Source organism: Capra hircus, chromosome 21 (genome assembly GCF_001704415.2).
Source record: "Capra hircus breed San Clemente chromosome 21, ASM170441v1, whole genome shotgun sequence".
In the NCBI taxonomy this organism is placed as follows: Eukaryota; Metazoa; Chordata; class Mammalia; order Artiodactyla; family Bovidae; genus Capra; species Capra hircus.
In genome coordinates, this window is record NC_030828.1 from 34154474 (window position 1) to 34181388 (window position 26915).

The 26915-nt window shown below is 47.9% G+C and overlaps 1 protein-coding gene and 1 pseudogene across 1 annotated transcript; one reads left to right on the forward strand and one right to left on the reverse strand.

The window, feature by feature from the left end:
* LOC108638485 lies at window positions 2970–4394 on the reverse strand (annotated as a pseudogene).
* LOC102171280 (mast cell protease 2-like) lies at window positions 17510–20184 on the forward strand. The gene is made up of 4 exons (XM_018065922.1): window positions 17510–17519; window positions 17960–18110; window positions 18847–18979; window positions 19917–20184. The coding sequence occupies exons 1-4, from the start codon at window positions 17510–17512 to the stop codon at window positions 20058–20060; spliced, it is 438 nt and encodes a 145-aa protein (XP_017921411.1). The 3' UTR covers window positions 20061–20184.

The window sequence follows — 26915 nt, forward strand, 5'->3', positions numbered from 1 at the left end:
AGAGGTGGCTCTAGGGCCAGGTTTGGCTGAGGCCCAAGGGTCCCTTTCCTGGGCTGGAGAGGCCCTGACCTATGCTGGCCTCTCATTCAGTGGCCTGAGACCTTTCATTTAGTGTGGATGACTTAATTAGACCTGAGACTCCAGAGAGCTGCAGGCTCATGAGGCTTCCCACTTTGTCCTAAGACCTTAGGCACAGGAGAGTTCAGTGATTTTTTGGATTTTGCTGTTGGTCAGAAGGTGGAAGGGATAGAGACTGCCAGGAGCCATGGGACTGGAGAATCACCTTTAGGGACACCTCTGATGAACTGATACTGGTTTATCTGTGATATGGCCTCCTTTGGGTAGGTGTGGGGATGGTGGAAGTGGTGGAAAGAAGGTGGATGAAAAGCTAGAATAGGAGGAGAAAAGGAGAGGGCATTCTCTTCCATGAAGTGTGGCTCTGTTAGTTGCTGCAGCTTTCACTGGGGTTAAATGGAATGAGGAAAGTTCAAAGCCATGTTGCTGTGGGTCCAAATTTTTGGGAGGAAAATGCTTTCACCAAGGGAGATGGTAAAGGCTCTAGGAACTGGAAGTTGTGACTATCTCCTAGCCCTTTTGGGCTCCTCCTATCAGTGCATCAACAGGCAAAGAAAAGAGGTACTATGCTGGCTTGAGTAACTGACTGTGATCCCATGCGAGGCTAGGATTCCTGCTGTACAAAGAGGGAAGAGAAGAGTATGACTTGAGCCCAGGAGATTCGCTGGGGGCATCCCTTATACTTTTGTGATAATTATAAATGGGCAACGGCAACCATTTAAACCCAACAAACAGAAGGCAACTGAAGGCTCAGCTCCCCTCAGGGTTAGAGGTCTGGGTCACCCCAGCAGACATACAACCCAGACTAACACAAACGCTGGCCAAAGGGGAGGGCAATCTAGAATGGGCAGTAAAGGGCTCAGATGAGAAATATCAGTTAAGCCCTGGGGACAGCTGCAGCAGAGGAGCCCGTGGCTTGATTCGCCAGCCCTCCATAAGTCTTTATAGGAGACTGTGCTTGGGTACTGCATTGAAGATTTGAACTTGTACCTTCCCTCTCAGGGAAGAAGGATGGGCACCCTGTTCTCAGGTAAGATCCAGATACTGTAAGAAGGTGCAAATGGGACTTCCCTGGTGATCCAGTCGCTAAGACTCTGAGCAGCCAGTTCAAGGGGCCTGGGTTCGATCCCTGGTCAGGAAACTAGATCTCACAGGCTGCAACTAAAGATCCCACGTGCCTCAACTAAAGAGTCTGCACGCGGCAACTAAGATCCCACGTGCTGCAACTAAGACCTGACACAGCCAAAATAAATATTCAGGAAAAGAAAGTGAAGGTGGATTTGGTTGGCGCAAGAAAGGCTTCGTCAGGACCATTTTGTCTACTACCTCTGACCAGCTCAATCAGTTATACTTTCCAGCTCACACCATTCCCATGGGTATAAATCCCAGGCCACCATTACTTTTGCTAAAGACAAAAGAACGTCCATGCAAGGCACTAATTGACAAGGAGATCACTATGTCTGTGCCCAAGGAATCCCATGAAGGCTTAGATTCTTTAGCAGCATCCTGAATGGGCTGAGTGATGCGATCTGGAAATGCAAGGGTATTTAATCCCCACAGAGCAAACCTTGACCAATGGAAGAATGAACAGGTATATGTGCTTATGTATGGGTAGGTCCATATATGGTATTGAATCAGCAACAGTTAGAATACCTGGGGTTTAGAGCCAGCATATAAAAGAAATAAAGATAGTTGTTAATCCTAGCCTCTAAAATTATATTATTACCATAATTATTTGATGTTATTTCCAGTTTTCTTCTTATGCATATATCAAATACTTAACCATAATTACAAAAATTCAGATTCTACTATAGAGAGATATTTATATATATATATATATTTTAAAGAATATTTGTTTATTTCATTTCTTTGGCTGCATTAGGTGAAGGTAAAGGTGAAGTCGCTCAGTCGTATCCGACTCTTTGTGACCCCATGGACTGCAGCCCACCAGGCTCCTCTGTCCATGGGATTCTCCAGGCAAGAATACTGGAGTGGGTTGCCATTTCCTTCTCCATATTTATATTGTTTTAAAAAGTGTTCTTGCATTGCATTTTCCTACATGATTCAATCTTTTGAAATAGATTTTTAATAAATTTAAAATATTCAGTCACATAAATTTACTATTTAAACTTTGTTTCGTGGCTGGGAAGCCAGCTTTCTACTATTGAAAATGCTGAGATAAAAATCTTTATTCATAAACAATGGTGTATATCTCTGATTATTTATTAAAGATGACTTTCTGCAAAGGTTTCACTTAATTGGAGGGATTCAGCATCCCCTCAGAAGCGGGGAGTGGTATTAGCCACAGGCTTCCATGGTGTGTGTCCCTGTCTTGCCCGTTTCTCTCCTTCAGCCAGTCCCTCACCTGGTAAGAACTGGAGGCCAAGCAGGCTCTAGGCCTTCAACTTCCTGCTGGTTGGGGCAGCCGTTTGTGGCTGTGGTTCATGCAGGACTTGTGATGCTGTCCCTCCTCTTATCAGCTCCACGTATTCCTTTTGCAGAAGTCAGTGACACAAAATCATCTCTGCATCTCACATCAAAGCTGCACAGATGGTAGATCCTCTCTTATCGAGGTGGACAGTGAGGAGGGCCCAGTGTGAACCAAATGCATCTAAACCCAAGGTTCTCAACTGAGGCTGATTCCTGCGCAGCTCCTTCACAGCTGCCCTCCTCCCCACCCCGCCCCGCAGCTGCCACCATGGCGTCTCCCTTGCGGGACATTTAGCAAAGCCCAGCGACATCTTTGGTTCAGAACTTGGAGAAGAGGGAGATGTTGATGCTGGCACCTAATGGGGAGAGGCCAGCGATGCTCTAAAGACCCTGCAACTCAGCATGTTCCTAGTGACTCTGAAGAGCCCTAAAGATGGCTCAGAGTTGATGATGACAGCAGGGGAGGATCTGCTCTACTTTCTTCTTTAAGGTGGACATAGGGGTCCTGCCACTCCAGGGAACCCCTTTCTCTTCTCTCTCTCCCTATTGTTCTTCACTGTATCCTCTCTGTCTCACACGCACACACACCACACACTACCCCCCTTTCAAGACTTCTGGAATTCCTGATGCTGGGAGAAAAGAGAGGAGACACACACTCAGGTCTGGAAGACGGGTGTTCACTGAGATTTACTGGGAATTCTATGACCTGAAGGGGCCTTCCTGAGGATTAGGGACATGATGGGGTTTAAGAGGAAAACCAGAGGCAGATCCAGGGTGAATGGCACCGAGAACCTGCTGGAGTCCTGCTCTGGTTTCCCCTCAGGCTGGCCCAGGTTCCAGGTTAATTCTCTTTCAGGACCTCATCGATCCAGGGCCCGTAAGGGGAGATCCGGGTGAAGACGGCGGGGGGCTTTGCATTGGACAGTCCATAGGAGACAAATGCCCTGGGCTGCCCCAGCACACAGAAGAGGGCCCCCCGAGTCTCCCTATGGGACAGAGAAGGAAAGAGAGAGAAGGTGAGCCAGGAAACCACCCCCTCCTCCCCATGGTCCCAACTCTGAGTTGCTCAGACCCACCATCAGGCTCAGGAACACAGGCTTCTCATGAGGTGATATGTCTCTGTCTGATGGGGTATCTTCCTTTCCTTCCTTACAACCCCTGACCCTGAGCAGACCCTGGTCAGAGACGCCATGGGGCCGAGGGAGGAGGATCTGAAGAGGGACAGTCCCAGCTCCTCAGACCTGAGGTCTCACACTTTGCCACTGGCTGACACTCCTTACTCTGTCTCCTTCTAAAGGTGTCTGCACCCTGGACAGTGATTTGTGGGGAAGACTGTAGTCTGAGAATCACCTTAAAGGCAGATTTTGTGTCTGGGGATTGCCCACACACAGCTGGAGATTGTGGTCAAAAGCAGGGAAGTGGCTGCAGGCCCGGGGCTCCATGAGTCTCAGCTTCACCTCTTGCAGAGTGCTGGAGGCTGGTTCCTTCACACCTGTTCTTCCCCAGCCAGCCACCTGGCACATTCTCCCGGGATGGATGAAGGTGACAGGGGTGGAAGGGGGAGTATCCCCACGGCCAGGGTCAGATTGGCTTTCTCCTTCAACTGTGAAGGAAATGAGGGCTGTCAGTGATGGAAATGGGCTTGCGGAGGGTTGGAGGCAACCAGGGAGGGACAGGGCAGCTGCTCCACATGAGAGCCCCTTCCAGAGGCTGAGCTGAGGGGTGCTGGTGAGAGGCAGGTTGGGAAAGTGTGAGGATAATGGGACCTGAAGGAGAAGCCCTGGAGAACAGAGAGCGGGGAAGGAAGCATGGAGAACAGGGAGTGGGGAAGGAAGCCTGGAGAACAGGGAGTGGAGAAGAGGAAGAAGAATTTGCACCTTCAGTAACATGATGTTGTGGAGACCAACAGGGTCATATTTTGGGTAAGGAAACTGTTTTATGACCTCAAGCCTCTGCCATGTGTCTTCTTTCTTTTGTATGTTATGGGCTCTGAGAGTGACTGTTACAGACCTATGTGAGGGAGAAGGCCAAGGTGAAACGCTGATGGTGGGGCATCTGCTGAGATATGCCCACTCTGAGAAAGGGTGTGCAATCTCTCCCAGGGTCAGTGATCTCTTCCCACATCCCTCTTTTGAGCCAATTGTGGTATGGGAGGGGCTCAGGCTTTATTCAAGGAAGAGCTTTCTCAGGGACAGAGATAACTTCCAGGGTTTCGGGATGCCAGGGAGTGAGCAGGCCATGGCGGACCCAGGGGACGGGGTAGGTACTTCCTAATCAAGGTGCCCTAATGAGGGCCACCTCTCTGAGGCAGAGGTGTCCGAGGAAAGGGGGGAGTGGTGGGGTCTCAGGTGGACCCTGTTCTCTGTCTCCCATGGAAAGGGTGGGTTCAGGTCCCCAGGAACTAAAGGCCAGTTCTTGAAAAGGGCATGGAGGAAGTGGTCGAGAACTGGGTGGGCCCCTGAAGGGTGTCTGCACATCCTTTGTGTTGGGGTTGGGGAGGGGGAGCTGCTTTTAGAAGAGGGGCACTGGGATGAGGTCCCCTTTCCTCTGAGGGGAGCTGAGCTCACAGTGACTGAGGGTCAGGACAGTCGTTCCACTCTGAGAATGATTTCCTTAAGGCCAAGTATGGTCTCTCCCTAAAGAGACCGAGGCCTAGGAGCTCCCCCTCAGACTCCAGGAGCTGTTCCTGGTTTGTCCCCTGGCTGCTTCTCCCACTTGGAGATAAACAGGACCCACTGTCTCACCTTCCTGCACAGTGTGCAGCCGTCAGCACAAAGTCCCTTCTTATCAGGAAACCACCACAAGCCACCTGCTTCTCCCGCGAGGTGACAATTTCCAGGTAGGCCATGTAGGGGCGGGAGTGTGGCTTGCTCTCTGTGCCCCCGATGATCTCCCCTGGAACACAGAACCCCAGGGCCTGAACACAGTGGGTGCAGCGGCTGGCTGCAAGTCGGAACAGGCGTCTCTGGAATCCGCACTCGCCCGGAGTTCTGCCCTCTTCCTCTCAGGTGGCTCTGGTGTCTCCTGCCTCTGCTCCAGCCACAGCAGCCAAGCTGGCCTCGGACGCCTCGCAGTCACGCTCACCTAAGGGTTCCCCCCACTCCCATTCTGCCCTCACTCAGCCCTCCTCTGTCCCCGTGCGTGACCAGCTCTCCAGGTTCCTGTCTCCACCATCTCCATATCCCAGGTTGCTCAGAGATCGGCCAAGTTGCAAGGCCAGAAGGTGAAGGGAACACAGGACTTTCAGCTCAGTGTCACCCAATCCACACAGAAAAGACGACCCCTGGGACCCCCTGCTCTGGGCTTTCCCTCAATCAACATGGGCTCCTTGTTCCTGGGAGCGACCATGGGCTGCAGAGAGAGGGTGTGCACAGCCCAAGGGGAAACTTCACTCTGGGGTGTTGGGGAGAAAGCCTGGGGTTCTGTTTAAGGGTCAGCAATCTTCCGAGTAAATCTTGTTTTAGGGGTTGATCCTGCAGTTTCCAGAAGGAGTGGCCGGGCAACTCAGCAGGCTGGGCTCTGCAGCAGAGGAGGAGGAGCACCAGCGGGAGAGGAGGACGATGCATCTTCTCAGAGAGGCTGCCCAGGGCACGTGCTGCCTCTGTTTTCTAGTCTTGGGTTTTTCACTCCCAACATGCCGGAAGCCAGTGTGAGGAATCCTGCCCGTGACAAGGTCATGAAGAAGGAAGCTGACATATGCTAGGCGTGCTCAGACTTCAGGGGCCCCTCTGGAAATTCCTAAGCATGTACCCCAACAATTTGTGCTCTGGTTTTCCACTCTTCTGACATTCTCTGGAAAAAGTCAATTCAGGGCTTTAGTTTTCTGCATTTGAAAGAGTGTTTCAATCCAAAAACCCCTCTAATGGCTTTCTAGCCTGCCTGCAGGACTCGTACAGCTGCGTGTGTGATTGTTTGAGGCCTCCTGACCGCAGGAGGCACAGAAGCTTAAAACATCCTAGGAATGTAGGGGCTTCCGAAGAGTCAAAATCTTTAGAATAGGACTGATTAAAAGTTTCATTTGTTGAGTCAATGCTTGCTGCTAAATTTTCATATCCTTTATTTTTAGATATAGTTGGTATATAGAAAAACAAGTAGTAGACCTGGTATTAGCAACATTAGATCTTTGAGTTAAGTACCTTCTTTGTTATAACCCACTGCGCCTTTGTTCTATAGAGATGTAACTTTAGCTCTTTAAGGAGATGTAGATTAAAGAAAAACACTTCAGGGGAAACAAAATTAACATTCATTAAGGAAGAGAGCCAAAAAGTGTTAACAAGCCTGTTGGCCAGAAGATAATGTAAATCACCTGAGACCTTTTGTATACAAAAAGATATACAGAAAGAGTCTGGGTTGCGAATGCTACATAATTTTGTGTTACCCATTGATCTCCATGTTTTATCAAAAGTATAAAAGGCCTTCTGAATAATAAAGGATTGGACCAGTTTCTCGGGCTAGTCTCTTGGCCTGGTTTCTTGGGAATCTGGCTTCCCCCGTGTCTCTCTCTTCTTCTCTCTCTTTCCCTCCCTCTGCTCTTTACTTTAATTTCAGGCTGAATTTCCATGTGGGGCGTGGAGGCTCACCAGGTCTACTTACTTGCCCTGGCTGTTAAGACCCGCGCGAAAGGGAGCCTAAGGCGAGGCACCCTTAGATATTCAAGCAAGCGCCGGTGGCCCAACGTAGATGGTGCAAATTCCCTGTCTGGAATTTTATTGGTCTTCCACGTAATCCAAGCTATTCAGCCCTCTTCCTCCACTTAATCTTCCTACTACACTATTTCTTCCTAATCCAATCTTATATTAATAAACAAATAAGTTTTTCTCACGCCAACGCCGTCCACCCTTCGAATTCCCTGGATCCACTGGGGCTGGACCCCGGCACCAACAAGTGAGGACAGGGCCAGACTGGTAACCGCAGGAACTGACTGGTCACGTTCTCTTCTCTCATACTGTGCCTGCTGTCTTCCTAATCAGAATTTCCCCTAGAGATGCCCTCCGTTTGTTTGGATGAAGCTGAGGCCTGAACTTCCAAGTCTTGGCTTCAGGGATGAGGTGGTTCCTCATTGATGCGGAGGTGGAGGGCTCATGTCCTTCCCAGGCAGGGCAGCTGGTTAAGGCCCATCAGAGACAGGGGTGGGGGAGTCTTTACACTGAGAATTCAGAAGCACATGCACTTTGAAGGCCATGATGCACATTCTGCAAAAAGCCCCTGTGTACGCACTGCATGGATGTGAGTGCTGAGCACAAACTTGTACCCGTGCAGATAATCAAAAGTTTCAGGAAATAGGGCTTATCCTTATGGTGTGCAGTGCTCACCATCAGTTTCTACTTCTTGTCATTCCTTTTTATACCAATCCACAGCAGAATGCAAGCTGCGTGTCACTTAAAGATGATTACCTGAAACCTGGAAAGCATGGTATGGATCTCTCTCTTCCTGCAAACCGATCGTTCACTGGCTTAGAAGAAGGGTCCAGAAGGTGAAGCTGCAGTCAGTGTCTGTCAGCCCCTTGGGGTCCGATTCATCCTGTGGGCTACGCCCAGTTCCCCGCAGTGTCCACTGACCCCACCACTTCCTGAGGGCCAGGCTGTCAGGGTAGGCTGACTGCTCTCCCCAGGTCTCCAGTGTCCAGCTCCTTGGAAAGGCGGTCTGCCCTGTGGAGGTGTGGATGTACTATCCTTGGGATCTGGGCGTCAACAGTGGATGGGGCCTGAGCTTCAACTCAGCGTGTGTGCTGGTCTCCCAAGCAAACATCACACATAGAGCCTCTGCTCTTTATATTTCATATTTTAAAACTCTTACTCAATTATACAAATATAAAAGGAGAGTTAGGGCAAAAATCATAAACATGGTTTATTATCATTCCATGTAAGTTCTTTTATTTTTGAGAACCTGTCACATTTCTTCGTTTTTTTAAAAATTTGAAAAGTGCTTCCCTGGTGGCTCAGTGGTAAAGAATCTGCCTGCGGGAGACACGGGACTGATCTTTGATTCAAGAAGATCTCGCGTGCTGCAGAGCAAGTAAGTCCATGCGCCGCAACTATTGAGCCAGTGCTCTAGCCCAGGAGCCACGGCAGCTGAGCCCATGTACCCCAACTCCTGAAGCCCGCGCATCTAGAAACCATGCTCTGCAGCAAGAGAAGCTATCGCAATGAGAAGCTGTGCATCATGACTAGTCAGTAGGCCCCTCTTGTTGCAACTAGAAAAAACCCCCTGCAGCGACAAAGACCCAGAACAGCCCAAAACAAACAAATTAGGTGTGTACATGTGTCTGTTTTTCATATAGAGTTAGAGTTTATAATCAGATATGTTTTTCAGGGTTTCTTATGTCTACATTGATCAGTGGCAGAACTGGAAGCCCAGACCTGGATTTTCCAGGCAAGAGTACTGGAGTGGGTTGCCATTGCCTTCTTCTGTGGGCTGACCAACAATGGGAAAAATGGAGTCCCTGGGTCCCTGGTCTGGGGCCAGCAATAGCAGCTCTTTCTTGCACGGGGCTGGGCCTGTCTTCTAGGCCTCTTAGGGAACATGGTGAAACCTGCATGAGGGCCCTTCAATGGCAGGCTCCTGAGAGCTAGCTAGAGGTCTTGCTCCGTTTCCCTTGTTCAGATGTGTATGGCTGTGAGTGCAGGCATCCAACTCAGATGCTGGTGGGTATGGGATTCAGAGCACTGAGGGTCACTTGGAGGAGGAAATTTTGGAGAACTTGACCTAACTCAGATTTCTCTTTTGGAAGACCTGGAGACACCGTGCCATTTCTGAAGGAAGATGACAATTGAATTGGGTGACTCTGATGTAGTTCAGGGGCCAGACTCACCCTGACATTCTAGGGGAACTTTCTTTTGGACTCTCACAGCCCTGCTTTGTTGTGACAGTTGTGGTTGACAGAGCCATCCTGAGGACTTCCAGGGCTCAGCCCTCCCCAGCATCCTGAGTTCTCGTACTTGGGAAATTTTCCTCCTTCTCACTTGGCAGATACTTCTCTGGCCCCAGACCCATTATTGAGGGGGATGGTGAGGATGGGGCAGAAGTAGGTGTAAGGATGCAAGGTAGCAACAGCCCAAGCCTGGGACCATCTCCAGAAAGAGCCACAGGGAGTTGGCTATGGTGCATCTATGCCCTGAATTGTAGTGGCTGAGGCACAAGGTTTGTGGGAAGAGGAGAAGTGAGCGGAGGGGGAGGGAGGAGCAGGAGAGGGAGAAGGAGGAAGAGGTAGGCTGAATAATGGCACCCAGAAATACCCAGGTCCTAATCCTTTGAACCTATGAATGTTACCTTATATGGTAACAGGAACTTTGCAGATGTGATTAAGAAGAATCTTGAGATGGGGAGATTACCCATGTTATTCAGGTGGGCCCTAAATGTAATTACATGCATCCTTACAAGAGACAGGCAGAGGGAAATTCTGCTATGAGAGAAGGCCATGTGACAACCTCAGCAGAGAGAGAGAGAAAGGCAGAGAGATGCAAAGTCACTACTCTGTGGGCTTTGAAGACAGAGGAAAGGACCGTGAGCCAAGGAATGTGAGCTGTGCAACTATAGAAGTTGAAAAGTTATCAGCCTCCGGAAGGAGTGCAGCCTTGCCAACACCTCGGTTTCGGGCTAGTGAAAGTAATTTCAGACTTCTGACCTCCAGAAAGGTAAGAGGAAAAATGAGTACTGTTTTAACCCACTGTGCATGCATGCTGAGACACTTCAGGCGTGTTCAACTCTTTGCGACCCCAGAGGAGCCTACCAGACTCCTCTGTCTTTGGGATTCTCCAGGCAAGAATACTGGAGTGGGTTGCCATGCCCTCCTCCAGGGGATCTTTCCGACCCAGGGATTGAACCCACATCTCTTATGTCTCCTGCATCGGCAGGTGAGTTCTTTACCATTAGCGCCACCTGGGAAGCCTCTTTAACCCAGTAAGTTGGCAATATTTTATTACATTTTTACATTTTATTACATTAAAATAAAAAATATTTTATTACAATATTTACTATATTAAAATAATACAGTGATCAAAGGATTTCATGAGTCTGACCTGACACAGTCTGAACAACACTATAAACATTTGGAATAAGTCGGTGCCATACTTGACACCCCCCTGTAACTGGTGGGCGCCATCACATCTTCCAGAAGCAGGAAGAGAGTTCCTTTTTGCTTTATTTCAGAAATGCAGCTTAATTTCCATTCTTAGAGGAATAAACCGTAAGTTAACAAAAATAAAAACAGAAAAGGCAGAGAAGAGTTAGAGACAGGCTAGAAACAAAGAACAAGGGCCACAAATAGAAAATGGTAACAAGTATGGTAGATATTATATCAATACTTGTTTTGAATACTACTGGTTTAAATATACCAATTAAAATGCAGAGGTGCACAAACTGCTGGGCGGGGTACTCAATCTTGGGGGCTAATGATGCTAATACAGTAATCCGTATCTGTAATGCTTACTATACCTGATACTGTAACTCCTCATCTCTTATTTAATCCTCATTATTCTTATGCCCATTTTACAGATGACTGGGAAGGGCGAGCCTAAGAAAGATGAAGAAAATTGCCCAAAATACAAAGTTGGTAAGGGATCCTACCAGGATCCCAATGCAGTCTGATTCCAAGCTCTTAATTCAATCCATCTTGTTCCCAAATGCATGCTATAAATAAGGGTTCTGTAAGAAAAAGGTAATTCTTTCCCAAGCCTTGACAATGTCATTTTGCATTTAACTCAGAGATACTTGTCTTGGGCTTCCCTGGTAGCTCAGATGGTAAAGAATCTGCCTGCAATGCAAGAGACTTGGGTTCGATTGCTGGGTTGGGAAGATCCCCTGGAGGAGGTCATTGCAACCCACTCCAGCATTCTTGCCTGGAGAATTCCACAGGCAGAGGAGCCTAGTGGGCTACAGTCCATGGGGTTGCAAAGAGTTGGACATGAATGAGTGACTAAGCACACATACTTGTCTTAGGAGATCCACTTCTCTCATCCTTTTATAACATTCTTCTTATAAGCACTGAAAAAATCAACCCTTCCCAAGAGCTCTTGGTGCTTACATCCCTCCATCATGGCAGTATCAACAGACCAGCCAAATGTTCAAAATTACATCAGACATATGTGGCATGTAGGGGAAAGAGAAGGTTCTTTCTGCTTGGTTGTAAGAGATAAGGAAATGCAGGAATAAGGAGCAACTAAAAGGAAGAATCATTATCTGAGAAAACATTGATTCACATCCTGGAGGTCTACGGGAAGAGTCCTGAGTAGTGTCCCCTTAATTAATTGAAACAACAGCTTGGAGAGCATAAAAGAAACCAATGAAGGCAGGCCCTCAGACTCTGGCCATGCTGTCTCAGAGCAACGTCCTGACTCCATTTCTGGCAGCAACCATTATCCAACAAGCTTCATGGGAGCATGTTGAAAAACAAACAAACAAACAACAGTTGATGCCATAGAGCCTTCCTCCAACAAGTAAGAGAAGATCCCCATGGACAGATTTGATTCTAAGGTACGCAGTTCAGTTCAGTTCAGTCGCTCAGTCGTGTCCGATTCTTTGTGACCCTATAATCGCAGCACGCCAGGCCTCCCTGTCCATCACCATCTCCCAGAGTTCACTCAGACTCACGTCCATCGAGTCCGTGGTGCCATCCAGCCATCTCATCCTCTGTCGTCCCCTTCTCCTCCTGCTCCCAATCCCTCCCAGCATCAGAGTCTTTTTTTTTTTTTCAGAGTCTTTTCCAATGAGTCAACCCTTCGCATGAAGTGGCCAAAGTACTGGAGTTTCAGCTTTAGCATCATTCCTTCCAAAGAAATCCCAGGGTTGATCTCTTTCAGAATGGACTGGTTGGATCTCCTTGCAGTCCAAGGGACTCTCAAGAGTCTTCTCCAACACCACAGTTCAAAAGCATCAATTCTTCGGCACTCAGCCTTCTTCACAGTCCAACTCTCACATCCATACATGACCACAGGAAAAACCATAGCCTTGACTAGACGGACCTTAGTCGGCAAAGTAATGTCTCTGCTTTTGAATATACTGTTTAGGTTGGTCATAACTTTTCTTCCAAAGAGTAAGTGTCTTTTAATTTCATGGCTGCAATCACCATCTGCAGTGATTCTGGAGCCCAAAAAAATAAAGTCTGACACTGTTTCCACTGTTTCCCCATCTATTTCCCATGAAGTGATGGGACCAGATTCCATGATCTTTGTTTTCTGAATGTAGAGCTTTAAGCCAACTTTTTCGCTCTCCTCTTTCACTTTCATCAAGAGGCTTTTTAATTCCTTTTCACTTTCTGCCATAAGGGTGGTGTCATCTGCATATCTGAGGTTATTGATATTTCTCCCCGCAATCTTGATTCCAGCTTGTGTTTCTTCCAGTCCAGTGTTTCTCATGATGTACTCTGCATATAAGTTAAATAAGCAGGGTGACAATATACAGCCTTGACGTACTCCTTTTCCTATTTGGAACCAGTCTGTTGTTCCATGTCCAGTTTTAACTGTTGCTTCCTGACCTGCATACAGATTTCTCAAGAGGCAGGTTAGGTGGTCTGGTATTCCCATCTCTCTCAGAATTTTCCACAGTTTATTGTGATCCACACAGTCAAAGACTTTGGCATAGTCAATAAAGCAAAAATAGATGTTTCTCTGGAACTCTCTTGCTTTTTCCATGATCCAGCAGATGTTGGCAATTTGATCTCTGTTCCTTTGCCTTTTCTAAAACCAGCTTGAACATCAGGGAGTTCACAGTTCACATATTGCTGAAGCTTGGCTTGGAGAATTTTGAACATTACTTTACTGGCATGTGGGATGAGTACAATTGTGTGGTAGTTTGAGCATTCTTTTGCATTGCCTTTCTTTGGGATTGGAATGAAAACGGACCTTTTCCAGTCCTGTGGGCACTGCTGAGTTTTCCAAATTTGCTGGCATATTGAGTGCAGCACTTTCGCAGCATCATCTTTCAGGATTTGAAACAGCTCAACTGGAATTCCATCAACTCCACTAGCTTTGTTCGTAGTGAACAGTATGAACAGTATGAAAAAGGTACACAGAATTTTCTTTTGTTGCCCTGGCTGATGCTGATTGCTGATAGACTGATAGCATTGCAAGGTTTACTAGAGAAGCATGCCAGACTTAAAGGACTTAACCCAAACCCATGGGAAAGGGATGGTTTGAGACAGTTTCACATGACTGCTGTGGATACACAGAGAGGCTGATGAGAGGAGATGAGACAGGGTGGGGACTGACACAAAGCCAGCTCTGCTCAGGTGTGCAGTGAGCCTACCAGTGAAGTGAGAAAGTGAAACAAGAAATTCTTCTGCCATCATTCACCCCAGAGGGAGTTCTCCCATGGAGACACTGGGTTCCACCTCCTCTCAACCTTTTGCTTTGCTAGCTACTTAGTTCACCAATGCCTTCAAGCACCAGCACAGTAATACATACATACATATGTACATAACTACAGAAAGCGAGGAGAGAAAGAAAGAAAGAAAACATCCTTAGGCATAAGGGAGAGAGCCTAGGAGTCCTGTAACTAAGGACTATAGCACAACGGGGTTTCCCAGGTGGAGCTAGTGGTAAAGAACCCACCTGCCAATGCAGGTTAGATGTAAGAGACGTGGGTTCAATCCCTGGGTCAGGAAGATCATGGCAACCCACTGGAGGACGGCTTGGCAACCCACTCCAGTATTGTTGCCTGGAGAATCCCATGGACAGAGGAGCCTGGCAGGCTGCAGTCCATAAGGTTGCAAAGGAAAGGCCATGACTGGAGCAACTTAGCATGCATGCATAGCACAATGAAGGTCACAAGCAAAGGGAAACTTTCAAGTTAAGCTAAACATCAGAAAACCACAAATGGGTTCCAGCTAAAGTACAGAAGGAACAAATTATCTATGCCTTAGTCTCTTCTGTCTCATTGGACATGAAGCAGGCATAGGTGTCTGGTATTCATCTAACTGGCAAAATGAATTATATAGACAAAACCAGTGATTTCAGGAAAGGGAATATTCATTGCGTCCTGTAACTGCTAAGAAAGATTCACCATCATGGAAAACTCCAACATGAATGGAACCTTCAAGATCAAGCCTCATTGACCTTTTCCATATTTCCACTCATTAGTCCCCACTAAAGAACCCAGAGTTCATTCAAACTCTTCTCAAACATGATCACTATTGACTAATTTATTATTCTCTTAAGCAACCTATCAACAACCTGCAGAATAACTACCTCAGGGAATCCATTACAGATCCTTCAGGCAAGAAAACACTAACCTCTGAGACTGGAGAGGATGGACTGCTGTTACTGCAAAGGAGCATTAGAAGGATTCTCAAGTTCTAGATTCCAGCTTCATCAGATTCTGCCCAGATGCACTCTTCTCCTGATTTTCAGAATCCCAAACAATGCCTTACTTTACATAAGAGACCTACCAGGCTGGGAATTCAAAATGTATTGGAAGCCATCACAGGAATAGACATAGGTTTGGTTTTTAGAACTCTGAAGTCTGGGGAACATAGCAGATGTGCTTGAAAACTCAGTTATATTCTATAATAGTTATGAGTTTTGTTATTTGAATCACATTAATGCGTCTGAGTCTAAATTCAATGTTAGTCATGGGAAATAGATGGGGAAACAGTAGAAACAGTGTCAGACTTTATTTTTTGGGGCTCCAAAATCACTGCAGATGTTGACTGCAGCCATGAAATTAAAAGACGCTTACTCCTTGGAAGAAAGGTTATGACCAACCTAGATAGCATATTCAAAAGCAGAGACATTACTTTGCCAACTAAGGTCCGTCTAGTCAAGACTATGGTTTTTCCTGTGGTCATGTATGGATGTGAGAGTTGGACTGTGAAGGAGGCTGAGCGCCGAAGAATTGATGCTTTTGAACTGTGGTGCTGGAGTAGACTCTTGAGAGTCCCTTGGGCTGCAAGGAGATCCAACCAGTCCATTCTGAAGGAGATCAACCCTGGGATTTCTTTGAAAGGAATGATGCTAAAGCTGAAACTCCAGTACTTTGGCCACCTCATGCGAAGAGTTGACTCATTGGAAAAGACTCTGATGGTGGGAGGGATTGGGGGCAGGAGGAGAAGGGGACGACCAAGGATGAGATGTCTGGATGGCATCACGGACTCGATGGAAGTGAGTCTGAGTGAACTTCGGGAGATTGTGATGGACAGGGAGTCCTGGCGTGCTGTGATTCATGGGGTCGCAAAGAGTTTGACACGACTGAGCGACTGAACTGAACTGAACTGAACTGAAAGCAATGCTTAAGGTAATTCCCAAGGTTGTGATGGGAAAACAGAGGCAAACCTCAGATCCTGACATCTGTATATATTCTATTTCAATCAAATGAGCTTAATTCCTCATGTAAGATTAGGAACCCCAGCACCCCTGGAACAACCATTCTTCTACGTCTACATTCCCATTAGCAGGACTAGATTTCCCTGCCTTTGATGGTACAGCAGAAGGGCCCTTTGTATGAAATGAGGGAAGTCTAATTCTGAGGCATAAACTTTGATAGCAAGATTCATAAAATAGAAATAACTCTACCTACTTAACAGGATTGTTATAAAAGTAACAATACTTCTAAGAGAGTGACAATAATTGATATTCATGAGCTCTTTAAAGTCCTAATTCCAATCCCATTTGCTCTTATGATAATGTATGTAAAGCCCAACCGTAGAGTATGTTCTCTTCCCCTACCTAATATTCTTTGATCACTGTCTTCTGCCTATGAACCCTTGGTTAGGAGGGAGAGAGAGATGCAGATTAATGTTTTTCAAATTGCAGGGAACCATGCTTGAAGTGGGGTGTAGCTTGCAGTTTAATCTGGGGTGGAATAAGATGGGATGCAAAGGAGTGGCAGCTTAGACTGCATTGCACGTGATTAAGGATGAGTATTGTTTCCTGCAACTTTGGATTCATTTGTATGTTTGTAGGTTTGTGCCTTTGTACTCACACATACCTATGGTATATGTGTTGGGTCTTTTTGCAAATGTGTTTCCTACTGTGGTCACTGTCTTAAATGTGCATATGCTTCTGAATTCTCAGTGTAAAGGCTCTCCCCCACCCATGTCTCTGATGGGCCTTAATCAGCTGCCATGCCTGGGAAGGACATGAGCCCTCCACCTCCACACCAATGAGGGACCACACTGGAGAGCTCATCCCTGAGGCCAAAACTTGGAGGTTCAGGCCTCAGCTTCACCTCACACAAAAAAGAGGGCATCTCTAGGGGAAATTCTGATTAGAAAGATGCAGGCACAGTATGAGAGAAGAGAACATGACCAGTCACTTCCTGTGGTTACCAGCCTGGCCCCGCCCTCACTTGTTGGGAGTGAAAAACCCAAGACTAGAAAACAGAAGCAGCACGTGCCCTGGGCAGCCTCTCTGAGAAGATGCATCGTCCTCCTCTCCCGCTGGTGCTCCTCCTCCTCTGCTGCAGAGCCCAGGCTGCTGAGTTGCCCGGCCACTCCTTCTGGAAACTGCAGGATCAACCCCTAAAACAAGATTTACTTGGAAGATTGCTGACCCTTAAACAGAATCCCACGATTTCTCCCCAAAACCCCAGAGTGAAGTTTCCCCTTGGGCTGTGTACACCCTCTCTCTGCAGCCCATGGCGCTCCCAGAAACAAGGAGCCCACGTTGTTTGAGGGAAAGCCCAGAGCAGGGGCCCCAGGGGTGGTCTCCTCTGCATGGAACGTGTGACACTGAGCTGAGTCCTGTGTTCCCTTCACCTTCTGGCCTTGCAACTTGGCTGATCTCTGAGCAACCTGGGGTATGGAGATGGTGGAGACAGGAACCTGGAGAGTTGGTCATGCACGGGGACAAGGAAGGTTGAATGAGGGTGTTGGGACCTGACCTGAGCCATGAGAGGCTCAACAGGCCACACTAGGCCTAAGCCTCAGGTTCTTGTAAGCATGAATCATAATTTGGGAAGCCCCACCAAGGTCCCTGATGACACTAAGGTCCCGATAACACCAGGGTCCCCGATGACACCAAGGTCCCCCCCCCCCCCCCCCGATGATGCCAAGGTTAAGTCAATCACCACGATGACCCAAGGTTGAGTCAATCACCACACGCCAACTACACTATTGCTGAGACAAAAGACCGCCTGTATATAAGCAGCTGTGATTCAGAGCTCAGGGCTCTCGTCAAGATTCCACTGTGCTAGAGGAGACTTGGGCCCTAGCTTGAGCTAGCAATAAACCCCTATATGCTTTTGCATTGCTGTGGACGTCTTATTCTCTCAGTTTTGGGGACTCGGACACTGGGCATAACAAGGGCAGAATGGGAGTGGGGGGAAACCTTAGGTGAGCATGACTGCGAGGCGTCCGAGGCCAGCTTGGCCACTGTGCTTGGAGCAGAGACATCAGACACCAGAGCCACTTGAGAGGAAGAGGGCAGAATATGGGGCGAGTGTGGATTCCAGAGACGCCTGTTCCAACTTGAAGCCAGCCGGTGCACCCTCTGTGTTCAGGCCCTGGGGTTCTGTGTTCCAGGGGTGATCATCAGGGGCACAGAGAGCAAGCCACACTCCCGCCCCTACATGGCCTACCTGGAAATTGTCACCTCGCAGGGGAAGCAGAAGGCTTGTAGTGGTTTCCTGATAAGAAGGGACTTTGTGCTGACAGCTGCGCACTGTGCAGGAAGGTGAGACAGTGGGCCCTGTTTATCTCCAAGTGGGAGGTGAGCATCCAGAGGAGCAACCAGGAACAGCTCCTGGGGCCTGAGGGGAGCTCCTAGGGCTGGGTCTCTTTAGGGAGAGACAATATTTAGTCTTAAGGAAATCACTCTCAGAGTGGAACAGCTGTCCTGACCCTCAGTCACTGTGAGCTCAGCTCCCCTCAGAGGAGAGGGGACCTCATCCCAGTGCCCCTCTTCCAAAAGCAGCTCCCCCTCCCCAATCCCGACACAAAGGATGTGGACTCACTCTTCAGGGGCCCACCCAGTTCTCTACCACTTCCTCCATGCCCTTTTCAAGAACTGGCCTTTAGTTCCTGGGGACCTGAACCCATCCTTTCCATGGGAGACAGAGAACAGGGTCCACCTGAGATCCCACCACTCCCCCCTTCCTCGAACACCTCTGCCCTCAGAGAGGTGGCCCTCATTAGGGCACCTTGATTAGGAAGTACCTACACTGTCCCCTGGGTCCTTCAGAGCCAACTCACTCCCTGGCGTCTGGAAGACCCTGGAAATTATCTCTGTCCCTGAGAAAGCTCTTCCTTGAATAAAGCCTGAGCCCCTCCCATACCACAATTGGCTCAAAAGAGGGAGGTAGGAAGAGATCGCTGACCCTGGGAGAGACAACACGCCCTTTCTCAGAGTGGGCATATCTCAGTAGACACCCCACCATCAGCGTTTCACCTTGGCCTTCTCCCTCACATAGGTCTGTAACAGTCACCCTCGGAGCCCATAACATAAAAAAGAAAGAAGACACATGGCAGAGGCTTGAGGTCATAAAACAGTTTCCTTACCCAAAATATGACCCTGTTGGTCTCCACGACATTATGTTACTGAAGGTGCAAATTCTTCTTCCTCTTCTCCACTCCCTGTTCTCCAGGCTTCCTTACCCGTTCCCTGTTCTCCAGGCTTCCTTTCCTGCTCTCTGTTCTCCAGGCTTCCTTCCCATCTCCCTGTTCTCCAGGACTTCTCCTACAGGTCCCATTACCCTCACACTTTCCCAACCTGCCTCTCACCAGCACCCCTCAGCTCAGCCTCTGGAAGAGGCTCTCATTTGGAGCAGCTGCCCTGGCCCTCTCTGGTTGCCTCCACCTGTCCCCAAGCCCATTTTCATCGCTGACAGCCCTCATTTCCTTCACAGTTGAAGGAGAAAGCCAACCTGACCCTGGCCGTGGGGACACTCCCCCTTCCACCCCATGTCACCTTCATCCATCCCGGGAGAATGTGCCAGGTGGCTGGCTGGCTGGGGAAGAACAGGTGTGAAGGAACCAGCCTCCAGCACTCTGCAAGAGGTGAAGCTGAGACTCATGGAGCCCCGGGCCTGTAGCCACTTCCCTGCTTTTGACCACAATCTCCAGCTGTGTGTGGGCAATCCCCAGACACAAAATCTGCATTTAAGGTGATTCTCAGACTACAGTCTTCCCCACTAATCACTGTCCAGGGTGCAGACACATTTGGAAGGAGACGGAGTTAGGAGTGTCAGCCAGAGACAAAGTGTGAGACCTCAGGTCTGAGGAGCTGGGACTGTCCCTCTTCAGATCATCCTCCCTTGGCCCCGTGGGGTCTCTGACCAGGGTCTGCTCAGTGTCAAGGGGTGCCTCCCAGGGTCAGGGGGTGCCAAGAAGGAAAGAGAACAGCATCAGAGATGTATCACCTCATGAGGAGCCCGTGTTTCTGAGCCTGATGACAGGTCCGACCAACTCAGATTGGGACCACAGGGAGGAGGGGGTGGTTTCCCGGCTCACCGTTTCTCTCCCTTTCCTTCTCTTTCCACAGGGAGACTCAGGGGGCCCTCTTCTGTGTGCTGGGGTGGCCCAGGGCATTGTCTCCTATGGACTGTCCAGTGCAAAGCCCCCCGCCGTCTTCACCCGGATCTCCCCTTACCGGCCCTGGATCGATGAGGTCCTGAAAGAGAATTAACCTGGAACCTGGGCCAGCCTGAGGGGAAACCAGAGCAGGACTCCGGCAGGTTCCCTGTGCCACTCACCTTGGATCTGCCTCTGGTTTTCCTCTTAAAGTCCTGTCACGTCCCTAATCCTTAGGAAGGCTGCTTCAGTTCATAGAATTCCCAATAAATCTCAGTGAACACCCGTCTTCCAGACCTGAGTGTGTGTCTCCTCTCTCTTCTCCCAGCATCAGGCATTCCAGAAGCCTTGAAAGGGGGGAGTGTGGTGTGTGTGTATGAGAGACAGAGAGGATACAGTGAAGAACAATAGGAAGAGAGAGAAGAGAAAGGGGTTCCCTGGAGTGGCAGGAACCCTATGTCCACCTTAAAGAAGAAAGTAGAGCAGATCCTCCCCTGCCGTCATCATTAACTCTGAGCCATCTTTAGGGCTCTTCAGAATCACTAGGAACATGCTGAGTTGCAGGGTGTTTACAGCATCCCTGGCCTCTCCCGATTAGATACCAGTATCAACATTCCCTTCTCCTCCAAGTTCTGAATCAAAGATGTCTCTGAGCTTTTCTAAATGTCCCCCAAGGCATATGCCATGTTGGCGGAGGTGGGGGTGGGGTGGGGAGGGGTTAGGCAGGGCTTTGTGAAGGAGCTGGGCAGGAATCACCTTCAGCATTTGGTTCACCCTGGGCCCTCCTCACTGTCCACCTTGATAAGAGAAGATCTACCATCTGTGCATCTTTGATGTGCGATGCAGAGATCTTGTGTCACTGACTTCTGCAAATCGAGTACGTGGAGCTGATAAGAGGAGGGACAGCATCACAAGTCCTGCACGAACCACAGCCACAAACGACTGCTCCCAACTACTCTAGCCTGTATGACCTCCACAACGGCAGCACTGTGAGCAACACAGAGGGAGAGGGTCAGTCCCGTGAGGACAGGGGGGTACTAACTCTATAATCTCGCCCAGGAGTGGAAGAGCCTTGATGTGCAGGATGGAGCCTGCCCCCTGGGTTCTGTGTAATGACCTGCATTGTGGAGCACACCTGAACTGGGTAATAGGCTTGTCCTTCATGCTGAGTGTCAGCCTGAACCCCTGCTTCTGTGTCCTTGGAGACCAGCCCGGAGTCAACAGTCCTGCAATGTCTCCCTGTGAAGCAGATCAGGGACCTGGGAGAGGAGATGGAGCTGCCACCTGGGTGCAGTGAAGCACTGACAATGTCCTGCCCTGTGCTCCGATGGAGGCCCTGGAAGGCTACCATCACCCAGAGGGGTCTTACGATGGAGGGGGGGCAGGACCAGGAGTCGAGCTGGCTCAGTCTTTCCCCTTTCGTGTCCCCAGGGGGACTCTGGGGTGTGACAACGTAGCCCCCGGGAATTGTCTTCAATGGACAAAATAATGTGTCACCTCCAGGGTCCTGCACCAAAGTCTCAAGTCTCCTGCCCTGGATGAAGAAAACCATGAAAAGCTCTGACTGCAGGAACCAGACCATCTTCCCTGGGGCTGATCCAGAATCGCACTGCAGGACTGGTGTGCCCGCAGCTCAATAACTGTGTCTCAGCTGGGCTCGAAGGGCTGGTTGCTTATTTATTCACTGACTCCTATTCACAAATGCTCACTGTGTGTTTAGAAAGGCAATGATAGGATTCTGCTGTTTTCTGTTCCTCCTCTCCCCCCTCCCACCATCTCTTCCCCTGAACCCCATGCAAAGCTGTCACCCAGGTCTGCTTCCCCACACCTGTCTTCCAGGGCTGGCCCTCCTGCCAGGGCTGAAGCTGAGCACCATCAGGGGAAAACATGAACCTCTCTGGTCCTGGGGCTCAGGGTGAACTCCTTAGCTCCTTGCTCTGGGTACATGGCAGGGAGGAGTGGGTCACACCATGGGTCCCTGACACCAAGAGCACAGCCTGGGGCTGCAGCTCCAGGACAGAGACCCTCCTACTGGGGAGGGGGGCTACCTGATCTGACCTTTAACCCCCACAGCCAGGGGAGCTGGCCCAGAGCAGGGCTGGGTCTCCCGAGAATCCCCTCGTTCTCATCCAGCCCCTCATTCTCATCCAGCCTGAGTAGGAGTGTTATTACATGCAACTCTAGAACATCAGTCATTTTGGTTCTAGCCATGAAGCAAATCTCTGGTCTGCTCACTGGAGCATACTCGGCCCCTGGGGGAGGGGGCAGCAGGGAGGGAAGAGAAGGAACAGGGCAGCCTTATTTTTTCACCCTTAATGTGCTGTGCTGTGCTTAGTCACTCAGTCGCTCAGTCGTGTCCAACTCTTTGCGGACCCATAAACTGTAGCCTGCCAGGCTCCTCCGTCCACGGAATTCTCCAGGCAAGAATATTGGAGTGGGTAGCTTTCCCTTCTCCAGGGGATCTTCCCAACCCAGGGATCGAACCCAAGTCTCACCACGTTGCAGGTGGATTGTATACCAGCTGAGCTACCAGGGAAGCCCACTCTTAATACAGTAGGTAGAAATGTCACTGCACAGGCTCAAATGGTAGAAAGGCAATTAGAATCTGATTCTAAACACTCATCCACTGGATGGGCCAGAAGCAGGCTCCCTGTCATGGCTGCAAGCTCCTGCCTATGCAAACCAAACTGCAGTCAGGGAGGCCCACGAGGTCTGGACAACTGGAGAAGTGTCTTTGCTCTCAGGCCGTCACGGTGGCTGATGCTCCATAGGGTCTGAGACAACCTAGCCTTTCATCCTGGGGAAGGTCTTGGTTTGGAGAGCATGTGATTTTTGCTGGGCAATATCTCCCTGTCCTGGTCTCCCCTCGCCAGACGCTTCCATCCCTCCAGGCTCTTGACTGTGGTGCTGAGCTGCCTGGGAGCTGAGCCTGAGTTCCAGCCCTTGGCTGGTGCCGCCCTACCCCTACACACAGCACTGTGCTTCTCTGGGGGATGTGTCAACACTCTGGGATATAGTTACCCTAAACGCAGGCCCTTTCTCCTCTGGCTGTGCACAAATCACCCAGCAACACAATCTCCTAGTGACCTGGGGCACCTTTACAAAGGAAGAGCGGTGATGACACAGCTTCTGATTTGGAGCTGAAAAAATCCCAAGATTCACTAGGGACCCAGCTCCTTGATTGAAAATACACAAAAGGAAAACAAAGAAACAAAAACGTACTGTTTAAAAAATGAGTGTAGCCACATATATATTCAGCTCAAGTATAACATTTACTTTGAGGAAATGGTTCTGTGGTTTGGAAAAGTTTAAGAATATTAGTTGCAGACTTGTCCTCCTTCTAGAGATGAGGGAGACAGTCCCAGGAGGGACAGTGAGCGCCTGGAGGCCCCGCAGAGTTAGGACGGAGCCTGGGCTCAGCCAGGTCCCCTAAGAGCCAGGCCAGCAAGAGGACTTCCATGTTTTCTAACCCTGACCACTGATGACTTCCTGCCATCCCTGGACCAGACAGGAGCCTCTGCTCAGATGCCTCCCTCCACACAGAGCAAGTCCCCGGGCTCCCATGGCAGCCGTTCTCTGACAAGTACTCAGACAGCTTCCTGGTGAGCTGTTCTGTCTGCTCATGGGCACAATCAGATGAAGGTGCGTGAGCACCTAAAACATGCTGATTTCTTCAAATCTTCTGGTCTGTGGAAATGTCCTCCATCCCCCACTTTTGAGGAAACAGTCCTTAACTTCTTTAAACATCTTTGCAATGGAAATAAGAAACAAAACAAAATATAAACATCCCTGGACTTCCCTGGTGGCTCAGTGGATAAGAATCTGTCTGCTAATGCAGGGTCATGAGTTTGATCCTTGATCTGGGAAGATTCCACGTGATTCAGAACAAGTAACCTATGCAGGAAACCTACTGAGCCCGCGTGCGGTAACTACTGAAGCCTGTGTGCCTGAAGCCTATGCTCTGCAGCAAGCATAGCCACCACAGTGAGAGGCCTGCACACCTGAGTGAAGAATAGCCACTCTAGAGAACGCCCACATGGAGCAATGGAGACCCTGCACAGCCAGAAATAAATACATAAATGAATACTATTGTTAGAATATCTGTAATGACCTCCAATGAAACGCCTCTACTGACCAAGGCCTCTCCCACCACTTGTTCCCCCCAGACCCACAAGAAGATTCAGTTCTCAATATACCTGGGGAGAGAACCGCCAGGCCAGCTCTGGGGATGATGGACCTGAAAGAAAAGTCAAGCCCTTGCTAGTCTGTTTCGGGAATGTGCTTTGGAACAGGAATGGCTCTACCTTCCCTGCCCATGACCGTGCTGCTGTTGGTACCACAGTGGTCTTGCAGGGTTTATTTCCTGTCTCTGTATCCCACACAACACAACTTTTGGCCAACAAATGCTTTACTGTGAAAGAACGTTGAAGCCATGAGTTCATGTCCCATATCACCCAGAAACAGCTGGCCCGAGAATTGTGTAAGATTTAGTAATGTAGATGGTGGAAAGGCAACCACCTTTACGACTGGGATGCTGTCTTCCAGGATGTGGTATGTGCTTTAAGCCAGCAGTGAGTATAGGGTGTTGTTTCTCTCCTAGCCAGAATACATGGTTCTAGAGACAATGAAGTGACCACATGGGGTGGCTCTCATTCCTACTATTAGACCTATTAACTCCATCTCAGAAGGTTTCCTTCTGTCTCTATGACCTTGGACTCTTCTGATTTTTAGAGGCCTTAATTTGTAGGAAAGCAATCGATAGACAGATAAACTTACTATGCAAGTTAGGTGGGTGATCCTAATTGCCGAGGGAAGATGAGATTCCCTGTGTTACATCTTGGTAACTTGGTATTTCCATTCCTATTAGTGATGGTCAGTGAAAGGCTACTTTAGCCCAATAAACATAAGACCAGTAAAATCCTTGAAGAATAAAGAATCCCACTAGCTGAGATACTTGAGATAAGATTCCTCTGTATGCTTCTCAGATGATAAAATTCCTGTCCTTGTAATGACCTCCCAGTCTCCTGGTCAAGGACCCTTTCAAATTTCCTGGAGAAAGAGATGTGTGTGTGTGTGTCTGTCTGTGTGTGTGTGTGCATCCATCTGGTCTAATGTGCTATTTAAGACCATTGTTTTCTTTTTTCTTCTTTATCTGAATGATCTGTCCATTGAAGTAATTGGGGTGTTAAAGTCCCATATTTTTACTGCATTACCATCAATTTCTCCCTTTATGCTTGTTAATATTTATGTTTTTAGGTGCTCCTATGTTGGTTGTGTGTATATCTAAAATTGATATATCTTCTACTTGGATCGATCCCTTGATCGTTATGTAATGTTCTTATTTGTCTCTTGTCACAGTCTTTGTTTTACAACATTTTGTCTGATACAAGTATTGCTACCCTGGCTTTAATTTTGTTTCCATTTGCTTGGAGTACGTTTTCTATCCCCTTATTTTCAGTCTGTGAGTATCTGTAGATCTGAAGTGAGTCTCTTGTAGGCAGCATATGTATAAATCTTGTTTCTGCACCCGTTTAGGTATTGCGTGCCTTTTAATTGGCTCATTTAGTCCATTTGTATTTAAAGTAGTTGTTGACAGGTATGTACTTTTTGCCATTTTGTTCATTGTTTTTCAATTGTTTTCGTGCTTCTTTTTTTGTTTCTTCTTTTGCTCTCCTCCCTTGTGATTTGATGATTATCCTTAGTGTTACATTTGGATTCTTTTCTCTTTTTTCTTTGTGTGTATCTAGTACAGATTTTTGGTGTGTGATTACCATCAGGCTTATATATATGTATCAATATATATACATCAGCATTCTATAACTGTAATTATTTTCAATTGTTGGGCTCTTAAGTTTAACACATCCTTACGACTTTGCATTTTTATCCCTCTCATTGTTCATTTTTTTGACATTGTACTTTATGGCATTTTATTTCAAGGCTTCATTAAGTACCTATTGTGGATATAGATGATTTTACTACTTTCATCTTTTAACTTTCTTACTAGCTTTATAAGTGGTTGATAGCTACCCTGAAGGTTGTTGCTGTTCAGTCGCTCAGTCATGTCCAGCTCTGTGGCCTCATGGACTGCAGCATGCCAGGCTTCCCTGTCCTTCACTCTCTCCCGGACAAGTATACCTTCATTTTCCCTTACCAATGAGACTTTTTCTTTGATAATTTTCATACTTCTAGTGTGGTCTTTTCTTTTTTGTTTAGGGAAGACCATATAACATTTCTTATAAGGCTGTGTTTGTGTTGCTGAACTCCTAGCTTTTGCTTGTTGGAAAACTTTAGCTTTTTCCTTCAAATACAGCCTGCCCAGTGGAGTACTCTTGGTTATAAGACATTTTTTCTTTTCATCACTGAAAATATATCATGCCGCTACCTTCTGGCTTGCAAATTTTTTGTTGAAAAGTCTGCTGGTAGCTGATAGTTCCCCTATACATAACTTTTTGCTTTTCCTTTACTGATTTTAATGTTCATATTAATTTAAAATTAATATTTAATTTTTACCTTTTCAGTTACAGTGTCTCAATGTGGTCATCTTTGTGTTTATCCTGTTTGGGACTGTCTGTGTTTCCTGGACCTGGATATTTCTTTCTTTTCCTATGCTAGGGAAGTTTTCAGCTATTATGTCTTCAAATATGGTGTCTAACCCTTTTCTTCTCTCTTCTCCTTCTGGGACTCCTATACTGTGACTATCAGTATCCTTGATATTATCTCAGAGTTCTCTTAAACTGTCCTCATTAAAAACATTCTTTCTCTCTCACTCTCTGTCTCTCTTTTTTTTTCTGTTCATGTTGAGTGATTTCTGCTGCTCTCTCTTCTATTTTGCTGATCCATCCACTGTATCATCTAATCTACTATTGATCCCTTCTTGTGTATTTGAAATTTCAGTTATTGTATAACTGAACTGACTGATTCTTCAGTTCTGCTTGGTTCTTCTTCTTTTCTTTTTTTATTTTTAAAATTT

Excerpts from the sequence above, each read along its gene's own strand:
- LOC102171280 (XM_018065922.1), top strand. Across the intron at positions 18,111-18,846 it reads GCTGCGCACTGTGCAGGAAG|GTCTGTAACAGTCACCCTCG; the intron begins GTGAGACAGTGG and ends TCCCTCACATAG. Across the intron at positions 18,980-19,916 it reads ACGACATTATGTTACTGAAG|GGAGACTCAGGGGGCCCTCT; the intron begins GTGCAAATTCTT and ends CTCTTTCCACAG.